Genomic DNA, 12,603 nt, shown 5'->3' with positions numbered 1-12,603 from the left:
TATTTGATTATTTTGGTAAAAATAAGAGGAAATTGTACTCTGCAGCAACATTCTTTGAAAAGTCCCTTGTAAGTGATTTAATGCAAAATCTATATTTTTCTTTCTACATTACTTTAAACTGTTGTGGGCAGTTGTTAGGTCTCTGGACTCTTAACTGGCAGATTAAGAGTGGGTTCAAGTTCCTGCTATAGTTCTATGGTGTTGTTGTGCCTTTGATAAGGTACTGTACAATTGTTCCAGTCCATGCAGAAAAGCCTAGAAATTGGAATAATCTCTGCCATTAATTAAATTTGATACCTAGATTCACAGGTTAAGATGCTTTTTTGTTTTGCTTCACCATTACATCTGTTAAATATGTCAATCCTGTAAAGTCAGGCTCCTGCACTCTCTCTGCACTGAGCCTGTCAGAGGGGGATAATTTGTAAGCAAAGGCAAAAGCTACAAAGTACAATATGGGTACACTTCACTGAGCAGACTCACCAGTGGAAATGTTTAGGGGGGGATTTATAGTTAATCATGGCATGAGAGAAAGGCAGGACAAGATATTTGTAATCCTCTGGGAGCGTATCTCTATTATTCTGAGAGAGAGGGAATTAGGAAAAAAGGGTAAATCAAATTTGACAGTAACCTCTTTTTCTCAATCACTAGAGTACTATCAGGGCAATAGCTACAACTTTTTCCAGGGGCTCGTTCAGAGAAGAGACGCAGTAGTGGGATTCCAGCGAATAATGGCTAGAGAATAACAGTTCTCACAGAGACGGTGACAGAATCAGAGAATAACCACTGTGGCCACAGCATTACAGGGGTCTCTCTTAATGAAAGAGCATAGCCGTGCCAACATGCTGCACAGCGCTTCCCACACAGCAGTGCAGTGTACTAATATGCACTAAATATAAATGCATCAACAGGCCAATTAGACCACTCCGTGCTCACCCACATGAAACAAATTGCCAGTGATGTGTGCATTTATGATGATTAAATGAAGTTCTTGGTGCTCGTGGAAATAGTAGAACTGTTATGAATTGAGACATTACAGAGGCTCCTGAGTGGTTCTCCTCGTAAAAGCTTCTATGTGGACTATGGGATTGCAGGTTCTAGTATAGGTCTTGAGACCTCTCAGGGAATAGTGTGGCTGTGCCGTGGTTTCACTGCCTGCAAGCAAGACGAGCTCAGTGAGAACTGCTACCAGTCTAAACTGCTGTTTGCGCTCTTCCACTGTCAAGGAAACGCGTGTCTTGCCGAAGCATGTTGTCATTGTCTTGAGAGAGGGAGTTTGGCTTGGCAAGTTATTCACAATTCAAAATTGATTAGTATAAAAGAGGAAAAACAAAACAAAAACTTGCAACTCAAGATCTAACAAAAATAATGATACATAAAGCAAAACATATTTACTGCATTTTTTTTACAATAGGCACTCAACAGTTTAAGGATTAGCAACATAAGTAATCAGTCCTTAATGTCATTTTGTTATCTGGATAACTACACACAAAAATATTGATGCAAAACATATAATATATAACGTCGTCTGTTTTCATTCTAGATTTGTGTCCACAGTTGACGTCTGGTCTGTTTTTGCAACTGAGCCACTGGATCAGGCTTAATTGAACTCAGATTAGGTGGCTTTGACCTACAGTTATGCTGCTTCTTATTAAACCAGATCCTGTTTGAAAACAGCAGCTTTCTGCCTGGTCCATAGCTGACTTATTCATCTTTCCATTAAACCCTCTGACCCTTTTTCCCCTTTTGCACTGCCAAATATTTTCATAGGAAATAATGAAATTCCTGAAATTATTAGGAGGGGAACCTTTTATCATCTGTTCTTCATAGGCTTGGCTTCAGACTGAGCTTCACAGTTTCCATAGGATGACCTCCTCTGTGTCTCAATAATACCTCCCTCGTTTAATGAGCTCTTGCTTGAAACGTTCTAGTGAAAATGCCATCATTGTCTTAATACCATCACAAAGATCCCACAGCTTAAAGCGGTTTCAATCTTTTTAACAAAACATTTCACAGAGCTCTCAGTCTCTAGCACAGTGGGTTTCGGGATGGGTATGGTCTCAAAGTTCTTGGCCAAGATCAATATCAGACTGGATTTTTTTTTTCTCGGTTGTAAATGTAGGGGTCCTAGTGATACTATCCCAGTAGATGTATCTGTTTCCTTTTATAGCAATGTCATTGTCAATATTGAACTAAAGGAGAAAATAATATTTAAAACAGTTTTGGATCAAATGTGTGGATAAAACAAAATGATCCCTCGTTATATGTCTGACCAAGATACTTTTCTTCACACTAACGTCATCAAGATATTGTTATGCGACCTATAAATTCCTTGCATTTGAATACATTTTTTTTTGGCTCGGTGGCTTTTGTCTAGAAAGAGTCCTCTTTCTTGCACTCGTTGTAGCTGGTGGGGAACATGAGCAGTGATGACTCTCATCAGATTTTACCTTTACATCCTTGCAAAGATGAGCTCTAAGCATAGTTCAAGCCCTGAAGGCCAGCGGCGCTGTAGCATTAACAGTCAAGTATTTGTTTAAAATGTCACTTATTATGTTAAAATTATTTGGCGCACTATGGCGGCCGTCGCATCTTCCAGGTGGATGCTGCACATTGGTGGTGGAGGGGATCCCCATTACCTGTAAAGCGCTTTGAGTTGAGTTTCCAGAAAAGCGCTGTATTAGTGTAAAAAATATTATTATTTGGAATATCAAGATATATGTGAGTGATAGGTTAGAGTTAAAATTGCTTAATGTTTGTGTATACAGTATGTAGAGTACTATCCTTGGATAGCTACAATTGAAGTCTAACGTATGCCCCCACCCCAATCAGTTCCATTCATTTTTATGGGGAAACTCCCCCACTTGAAGTCACAAAGTTAATGGTCTTACAGTCCCCAGTACCTTACTGTATATTTAAGTTGTTCTTATCGAGGAAAAGTCTCCTATATACAGTATGGCTTTTCATCATACAGTAAGTCTCAACCTTCTGGTTCCTAACCCTGATATATGATATACAGTATAGTGTATATATATAGAGAGAGAGAAATGACCATCTGTACTGGCTTACTAATTGATACAACTGTACATAAGCAGTCAAAGCACATTGGACATGAAATGTGAAATAACGTATTCTGGGTCATTTGTTTGCATAAGACCATCTTTCTACTCTCCATAGCACATATTTGCTATCACTTTGTTACAGAATGTCTTGCTGCTGTTTCTGTGAATCATGCAGTCTAATAGTCCTCAGTTCAGCTGAACTGTACAGTACTTAATTGAACCTTTTATTGAACTACGCATTTAATTAGAACTATTTTATTGATATATTTAAACAATAAAAATGTCAGTTCTCCATATTATTGCGAGACCTTTTAGGTTTATTACTAGCCTTTACAAGGGACTCTAGAACTTTTAAATTTTAGGCATCTGAAAATTATGACAAATATCTAATTAGGTAGGCAATTAGTTCAATTAAGGTTTAAGTAAATAACAGTAAATAAATCAACTGGAATGAAAACCATCAGATTAGGTCTCAAAGCCCAAAGCTAGCAAACCCTGGTTTAGAGAAGTTCTAAAAGAGAAACATTATTTAATGTAAAGGAACAAGTAAAAGGTTTATTCCATGCTGAAAAAAAGAAGAAGAAAGAAAACACAAAAGAGCAGTAGGAAATACTGGTAATCCCATGCCATTTACTTTAGGTACTATAGCAGTGCTGGTGTGTTTGGATTCCACACTCTGGACAGCTGCCTGGCCAACAGATGTTTTTTTCAAAGGAAAAGAAGGGGGGGATGGTGGTGTGTCTTTATTTTTTGTTTGAGCAACTTTTAAGAGGAGAAGGGGTTAAAAACGGGGGGGGGAGGGCTGTGAAGGGAAGCTAATTGGGTTGAAGTTGTCCTCCCAGGGGTTCTGAGCACAAGAGGCATGAACAAAAAGCTATTGTAATGAGACAACATCTAAATAAGTAACCTTAAAGCTTGCCATCCATAAATCTCAAAAGGAGCACCTTTAAGTTTTATGGAGTGTTTTAGGAGCATGCAGTCACTAGGAACAATGGGATTTAATATTAATTAACTTTTACTTATAGAGCACAGAGGGTGGTGGAATTAAAGAGATGTCTGATTCTGGCTTTTGCACATATAAAGTCAAAGCTAGACTACAGACTATCTAAAGACGTATCATCATACAGTTCCTCCCATACCCTAGTGTTGTGCAATAGCAAGAGGTAATTATTAATTTCAAGGTTGTACAGTGTTAATTACATTCTCAAACAGCTCTCCAATGCAAAGATTAAAGTAACATTTTAACTCTCAGTTCATGTTCTTTGTCTATTACCTCTTAAGGGCTAAACCCCTAATTTGATATTTTTGTAGAAAAACTCCTGCCTTTGCCCTATTATGATAAACATATCTCTACAACAATATCTAAACGCAACAGGCTGTGTTTGCAACTCATGTTAATATTTGTACAATAAACACTTGAGGTACTGCAAGTCAGCCTATCTTCTTGTGAAGAATTGCACTTCTACTGCACTTTATAGTCTTCTGAGGAGGTGACCACAGACCTTTGGCCTGGAGTGCAGGCAGCACAAATTAAAGCCTCAAACCTGAATTCTAGGAAGCTCAGCACTTCCATGACGTTTCCATTTTATTCTTTTGGTGAGGATTGAATCCTGTTTAATACATTCCCATGTAATCACCCTAAGTGTCTTCTGTACATTTATTATTACTTTATCTGTGGATGATTCAGATAGCACCACTGTTGTGTCCCTTTCCTCCAGTGGGAACTTGAGAGTGGCTTGAATGCTGTATTAATGGGAAAAACCAGGTCAGAACAAGCCATCCATTAAATATTACACATTTTAAGAACATGGGTTCTTAATGCACTATCCACAGAGAACTCACTGGAAGTCCAGCTTTTGATCAATAATTGAATAATAAATTTCTGCTGTTTCAAGAAAAGCAATGTAAAGATAGTATACAACTTACCAACCCAGGAGTCCTTTTAATATGCATCTTCTGCTGATTTGAACAATGGTCGCACAATACCAGCATTGAATTCTGGATGCGGATGTTATGGTGTCGATTGTGAAGCTGGTTTTCAAGCAAGATCTTAATACCTGGCATGTACCATACAAGTGTGGTCTTGTGGTTTCAGTGTGGCACCTGAGAAATAAATATAAGCATATGAGTTTCATCTTTGCCAGGAGAGGTATAGAATAAGACTACAGGTTACAAATCTAAGAAGGATGTTTTTACCATCTTCTTAATGTGATTGCTAGTAGGATATTGATCCAAGGACCTGTTTCTTGAAGGTACCAAGAGATTCCTCTCCATAAATCTGGAGAAAAAACTGAGTAAATTCTTTAATTACAACCCTTGGTGTAAACAAGTACTGTACCTCCTCTTTATTCTACAGCAGACATACTGTATGTACTTTATTAGTCTTACAACTCTGTGGTCTACTTACAGTATTGTTTCATGGAAAAGAATGGCATAAAAGCATTTTCCTATAGCAGGACAGTTCAGACGGTTTTGGTGTAATGATACTGTAAGTAGACAAATGTTTTGAAGTTATTTATATTAAAAAGCCAATATCATAAGGGTATCTTTTTCTCTTCTTTTGCTATTTGTTACCCTTTTTATATTTATACTTTATGCTGTTCTGCTAAAGAGTAAAGCAGTCAACCTCGGAGCTGGCACTGTAAAAAATGAAGAAAAAACAATTTATAACTATAAATCATACATAATTTCCAACAGTCATATCTGTAGCACCGTCTGATTTTATAAAAGGAGAGATGCACCTGCTGTTGTTACAAATTCATAATAAAATAGCTCAGGATGACTCAAGAGCCCTTGATCTGAACTATGCAACTGCCTTAGTATGAGTTTCGTAACACAAACAGATGTTTTGATCCATTTTAAAGATAGTAAATTATGAAATAGGGCATTAAAATGCACATTCATTTTGTCCAAAGATTTTGTCTCTACTTCAGTCGTACCAAAACGGAAAGCTCTGATTTAGGAATGTTACAGTGAAATTTGGTTTTTTGGCGGAAAGAGTATTCTTTAACAGTAGTTATATTTTCTGGACGGCAAAATGCTTCAGACGAGCATTTTCAGAGCAGCATGTGGCCAAGGAGAAAGATTTCTTCTGAACTACTGTATGATGAATGTTCTGTGAAGGTAAAAGGGTAGTCCTTAGACAATGTCTGGGTTATGTGGCATACCAAAGACAAAATTGTTTAATATGGAACTGAATCTTTGAATTGGAATAATTAGCATACTAGAAGGCAGCAGTTTGAAGGTACTGTACTTGATGACACACAACATTCCTAGCCAGATAAGGGCAATGACCTTCCACAAACAAGTCTTTACTTCAGAAGGCAACTCAAATTTCATCTGCAGTAAGTCTTCCTGTATAACTGTGACCTTAGCACTGGTGCAGGACCATGCTTACTCTGTTCTCCTCGGTCACGGGCCATTACGTCAGCACTGTTTCACAAAGGATGAGTGACAATTTCACAGCTGTAGCGTGTAAACAAGAGGGAAAAGAAGTCGCAGAGAAAGGTGACAGATTTTGATTAAGATCAAGTTATTCATTCCAAAATGCTTTCCCTGAAAGTGAAACAGACTGCAATAAAGTGTGAATGAAACTTTATGAACTGGTTGGTAAAAAGGAAGATTACCCTGTGTCTGGAAAATGCTCACGCATCTCTTCCAGCCTCTCTTAGAAAGAACGTTTTTATTTAATTATTTAATTTGAAAGAAACCTGTGTGAATTTGACGTTTGAAGTGAAAGGCACATAATTCATTTTTTTTTCTACCGATATATAAATTTGATCTTAATTTTAATATGAAGATGGCAATCAAGCTGGCGACAATATAAACGTGGAAAGCAATTGCAATAACTGTCTGTCACTACTTTCTAGGGAGTAAAAAAGTGGAGAAAATTGTGCCCTGGAGCAATATGCTTTGAACGTTGTCTTCTGCGTGTTTCTGATTATGAGATGATGATGCCATTCATCTTCCTATTATATTCAGTATGCCGTCATGCTAGTTTCCATTTTGTTCTTAATAAACTGCAGTTGTAGCTCTATATTGCGAGCAGTGTTACACCAGCAGTATCTCTCAGTCATAAAATTGGTGCAGCAAAAACGTAAACTCTAGGTGAGTGTGGGGAAAAAAAACGTGAATTACAACCAGTGAAATGAATCTACCATGATTGTTTACTACTGCAATGCAGAGACTGATAAAAGCAATTTTGTTGATTGCGATTAAATCCTGCCTACAGATCCACTTTAAACAGTAAGCTGCATGCCATTAGTATGATAGCTCTTGTAGCTCATTGTAAAAAAGGAGGCAATGTTTGGATTTTCCTTACACCAGTCCTATAAATTAAGAGTTGTTGATCGTAACGTAAATTCAAGAACTTAATTTGGGCCTCATAATGCCAACATTCATATAGTACCAACTTTCTGTGCCTTTAGGACTTTGGGAGAGGAGTTGTGAAACAGTTTCCATATGCTCTACAGAATTTGCCCTGTCCAGAATTTTATGGGTGACTTTCCAGTCAGGGTAAATAGCGTGAGGCCATGTGCCCCACTGCCCTGTGGCTGTTGTAAAACACACTGCCAATGTGGTCAGGCTCCTTGCTGGAGACTGAACATTTGCATCTAATTCATTATGAAAATGTTTCACTTTCATGTGTAGAGGTTTAATTGAGTAGTTTAGCATGTGGACAGAATGTGCCAAGACTACTGATTTCCTCCCTGGGGATATGTAAACTCTGCATTAGAAGGGGGAGAGAGGGAAACTGTTTTTTTGTCTATTGCAAATATAGCACTGGGCAGGAACCATTTACATTGTATAATGACACAGTTGCCCTAGACTGACCCATTATGGTATGTGCATGCTGCCCATGTAATGGATTTTGTCTCTACTCTAGGGCCTACTTGGATGTGAAGGAGCTAAAAGAAATATTAAATCTGGATGGCTCCACCCATCTGAATATCTTCTTTGCCAACTCCTCTGATGAAGATCTGGCTGGAGTTGCCACTTGGCCTTGGGATAAAGAGGCGTTAACACATTTAGGTAACAAATTCGGAGCATTTGTTTTGTTGTTCGTTTTTTTTTTTGGTTTGCATGCTGAACAATTGTAGTATACCCCTCCACATCCTCCAAATGTCAGAAGCTAAATACTGAAATATAAATTGACCACAACTTGAAACATTTTTGTGGATAATAGTATCTGTTTATTTTAGAACTATGCTGCTCTGAAAAGCACTGTCAACTTTGTTTTGGGAATAACAAGTATTTTGAGCTATAATTGTGCGTGATATGTTCACACTGGATGGCCTGCTACCAAAGTATTGATTGCACCTTTAAAAGGGTTTAAGATTCCTATGCAAAAATGCCAGGTGTATGTTCATTTCATTGTTATTCTGATTGTTTGATGAATTACTTCAGAGGGTGTGACCTTGTACTTTTACCCTGTGACTACCCATCACTAGAGTGATGTTGATGCTGGTTTTCTTATTGAGCTTTTTGTGATTGGTTGATACATGTTTTGGATGAGAAGGTAAATGTGTTCTCTATGCACTGTCATTGTAGGGGGAATTGTGCTGAATCCTTCATTCTATGGTACTTTTGGCCACACCAACACTATGATCCATGAGATTGGACACAGCCTGGGACTTTACCATGTTTTCCGGGGCATTTCTGAGATCGAGTCCTGCAACGACCCCTGCCTGGAGGTGGAACCGTCCTTAGAGATGGGGGACCTCTGTGCCGATACCAACCCCACCCCCAAATACAAGCACTGCCATGACCCCGAGCCAGGCAACGAAACCTGTGGCTCCAAACACTTCACAAACACCCCCTTCAACAACTACATGAGCTACGCTGGTGAGTGAAGACCGCTCTGAATCTCAGTCTAATCCTTGTGTGTGATCCGAGCCACTTGAGGATTGAACAATTAGTCATGTTAGCCATGTCAACGGGTTTCCCTGGTTTAATCTCCCAGAAGAGACAGGAGAGAGTGAAAGCTTTTCAGAGAAACTGACACGTTTTGAAATCCTTAACTCTAATAAATCTTATTCCGGACACAAAAGCAAAATATACTTTGAAAACACAAAAATATTTCACTGAACAGTATGTATCCTGAATAAAGTACTGTACGTCATAAATAATAATCCTTACGGTTTGTTTTTTAGTCAGTGTTGAATTTATAACAGCCAGTTTTTCTTTCTTTATAAAGGAGTTAGTGTAAGCAGGCAGTTGACAGCCCCAGTTAAGGGGCTCTCCTGCTTGTTCACACAGATAAATGCATTTTGTCTGAGCATCTTCAGAAATGCTTTTTTTAAACGTGGTCCAATTCAGACAGTGTTATGTCATTTGAAAGGAAAAGCATATTGTTCCTGGGACTTCCCCCTTGTAGGGTGAACCACTGTGAATAAGTAACTCACATTTTCGAAAGATCCCCCTCAAGAGCATCCCATTCTCTTCAACACTCTCTCACACACGCAAGCAATTTTATTTTCACCTCCCTTTTCATAAATACACTTTTCAAACATGATGGGGCTTTAATTATGCCATAACAGTGCTGTGTTTTAGGTAAAATGTGAAACAGAACAGTGTATAAAAAGGAAGATAAAAAGAAAGATTTACAGTAAGACCACCATGATCTTGGGTGAGTTATCTGTTTTATTGGAATTCCATGAATAGCAAGGGGGTGTTTGGCACTACTTCTTACAGTATAGAGAATAGCTGAGGCTGAGGGTGGCATTTGGTACTTCTAGATTGTTTTTAATGTCAATGCAAATGAACATTGAACATAAGTACTGTGTTTCAGTATACTTTATTCTTCTCAGTTCGGGATACCCAGTGCAAAAGCCCTCTGCTGCCATTGGCACAGGAAGATCGAAGATGAGTTAATAACCTTTTGGGTGGTTCAGTGGTGACCACTCTCGTTTCTGGAGGGTCTTATTTCTGCAGCTTCTATAGGAATTCTGATTCATCTACTGCCACAGTCCTGGTGCATAACATTTTGACTAATTACGCCCAACTAGTGAATTCATTTATTTGGTTAGGGTTGGTATAACACTACCTTTGAGGCTCTTCAGGGCAGACATGGATTAGATGCTTCATCAGGTCCTGCTTCCATCTGGTGAAAACTTGAGACAGACAATGCAAGTGATCACAGGCAAAGAAAAACCTGGTGGGGCAAGCAGACCGGCTGTCTGTAGCTTCAGAAGATACATGTCCAATAAGCATCCCTGTGGCTCACGAGGAGAATCATTTGCAGTTGAGGAAATTTCTAAGGCCAGCAGCCACTGTCTTTAAATCCATATCCAAGACTGATATCAAGGTGTAGGCCCTGCCTTGAAGTAAAAAAAAAGTCTAAGACATAAGCTGTAAACCACTCCAACAAAAAGTGTACTATATTAATTTTAGATCTGTCTCAAACTGAAGTTATACTATAGTACATTTTGCATAATAAATTCTAGGTTTTGCATTCTGTGGACAATTTGTAATTACAAATGAAAGGCAAGTAAGGCAATTGTGAAACTTTTGTTTTGCAGCTCAAGTCTCACCTCAGACCCAGTACTAAGAAAGCAATTCTAAAACTCCTAAAAGAATCCTTTACATTACAGTACCTTTTAAAACTGCAGAGGCATAAGCCTTTTGATAAGACTTTGCAGTGCGAGAATTAATTGTCCAAGCATGCACATTGAAAGTTAAACTCATGGCTCAGACAGAGGTACATAATATTACGCAAATATTAATACTCACCTGAAATGTCCCTGTTCCGTCTTTGGGCCCTTCATGGAAAAATAGTAGCAGTGGTGTGTGAAGGAGATGACATTGTCATGGGAAAGGAGTTTGTTGTTACTTGTTATTGCTGTTCTCATGTGATTTCGTAAGAATCTGATCTTCCAAGAACCCAAGGTGAAGCACTGGCTGAATGTCACCTCTGTACATATCGGCTTGGTTCAGCAGAAAAGCTCCAGCTCTGTGCTCCAGACTACACTTGGTGATACAAGTTATTTAGGAGTCGAGTTGGAGTGTAGCAGTTTGTGCTGAAACCCTAATTACTTCTAGCACTATATCAAGGAAATCAGACACCGGTGATCAATTCTGATTCCTTGCATACTGTATGCTAAGCCTCAAACTCTTTTTATCCTATTTCTTACATTAATCCTGTGTAATAAATTTTGTTGCAGAGCTGCATGTTTTATTAAGTGCCATCAATAACAAGGGCTTTCCTGTCATATTTCGCATATTATAAGTGATTCTGACACCTGTGAAAGTTATTTACCATAGATTGTCTGCCTCATTGAATAACATATCCAACCCCTACCTTGCCTAATTATCAAGTAGGAGGGTGTGGCGTGCGTTGAGGTCAACAGAGGTACAACATGACCTGCCCTATCTTTCACGCATCATCTTTCTCACTGTCTTGTTGATGTTTCTTCTCTTGTTTTTCTTCACCCCCAAGATGATGACTGTACTGATTCCTTCACGCTCAATCAAGTTGCAAGAATGCACTGCTACTTGGATCTTATCTACCAGTCCTGGCAGCCAGACAGCAAGCCTGCTCCTGTCCCTCTGGCGCCCCAAGTGGTAGACCAGACAGCTGATGCCCTCACACTCGAATGGTTCTCTCCCGTCAACGGGCACTTTTACGACAGGTGAAAATTTAGAAGCTTAGGCCCTTTGAGAATCCTGAAGAATTTCCAGTTTTCACTAACAGGTCCCTTTGTTTTTCCTGTTTCGTAAATATTTTTTTAAGGAGCACAGGTGTGCATTTTGGGATGGGCAATGGAATATGAGATATGATTAACATTTTTTTTTAAAATATACTGTACTGTGTCTTGTAAAAAAAAAAAGAAGCACTTGTTCTAATCCTTAGCTACATAATTAAAATAAAGGTACTTTTTTTTATCCTCCCTCCCACCAAAAACATGTACATTTGAAATACAGGGTCTGTTTCTTGTCAGGAACAGCATATGTCCGGAGCTGACATAATCAGCAATGCTGGCTGAAACGTGTCAGTCGACAATGACCAAATAAAGAGGGTTATTCACTGATTTCTGCAGTGATTTCATCCTCGTTCCCATTCTTTGTATTAATAGTTATGCTGTCATAAACTCCCCTGCAGAAAGGGAGTTGGTGATAGACACGGACTCAGATAACCAGCCTTATTCTTTAGGAATATATGGGAGAAGTACTATAATAGAAACCATGATATTAATATCCCCAATACCCTTATTTGGAAACAAATCCTTGCCCATTTTCCCAGATTAATGGGATATGAATTTCCCTGTGCCAAACAGTTAATGGAAGCCCCCTGTTATATGAAAACATGTATTTATGACAGGAATATAAGTTGGTAACGGTCTGATCTGTTGGTTCTACTAGAGAAGGGGGATCGGTGTGTGATAAGTGCCAGGAAGGTGGGGTTCTGATCCAGTATGCATCAAACGCCTCCTCTCCTCGCCCCTGTGCCCCTTCTGGACACTGGAGCCCCCGTGAGGCTGAAGGTAAGAGAAGCAGCTATAAGTGATGCTCATGCCCGTCGGTTATGCCTTTCTGTGTTCATTTA

At 38.9% G+C, this 12,603-nt stretch overlaps 1 protein-coding gene across 1 annotated transcript in view; it reads left to right on the top strand.

The window, feature by feature from the left end:
* Positions 1 to 12,603, top strand: part of LOC148644055 (pappalysin-1-like) — a 212,110-nt gene that overhangs the window by 28,389 nt on the left and 171,118 nt on the right. Inside the window, exons 3-6 of the mRNA XM_088614558.1 lie at positions 7,945 to 8,090; positions 8,610 to 8,903; positions 11,497 to 11,689; positions 12,420 to 12,541. Coding sequence (XP_088470684.1) covers positions 7,945 to 8,090; positions 8,610 to 8,903; positions 11,497 to 11,689; positions 12,420 to 12,541 — 755 coding nt within the window. The remainder of the gene's footprint in view (positions 1 to 7,944; positions 8,091 to 8,609; positions 8,904 to 11,496; positions 11,690 to 12,419; positions 12,542 to 12,603) is intronic.

The sequence above is a fragment of the Lepisosteus platostomus genome, chromosome 21 (assembly GCF_059453375.1).
Source record: "Lepisosteus platostomus isolate fLepPlt1 chromosome 21, fLepPlt1.hap1, whole genome shotgun sequence".
NCBI classification, from domain to species: Eukaryota; Metazoa; Chordata; class Actinopteri; order Semionotiformes; family Lepisosteidae; genus Lepisosteus; species Lepisosteus platostomus.
This window is presented reverse-complemented; position numbering and strand designations above follow the sequence as displayed.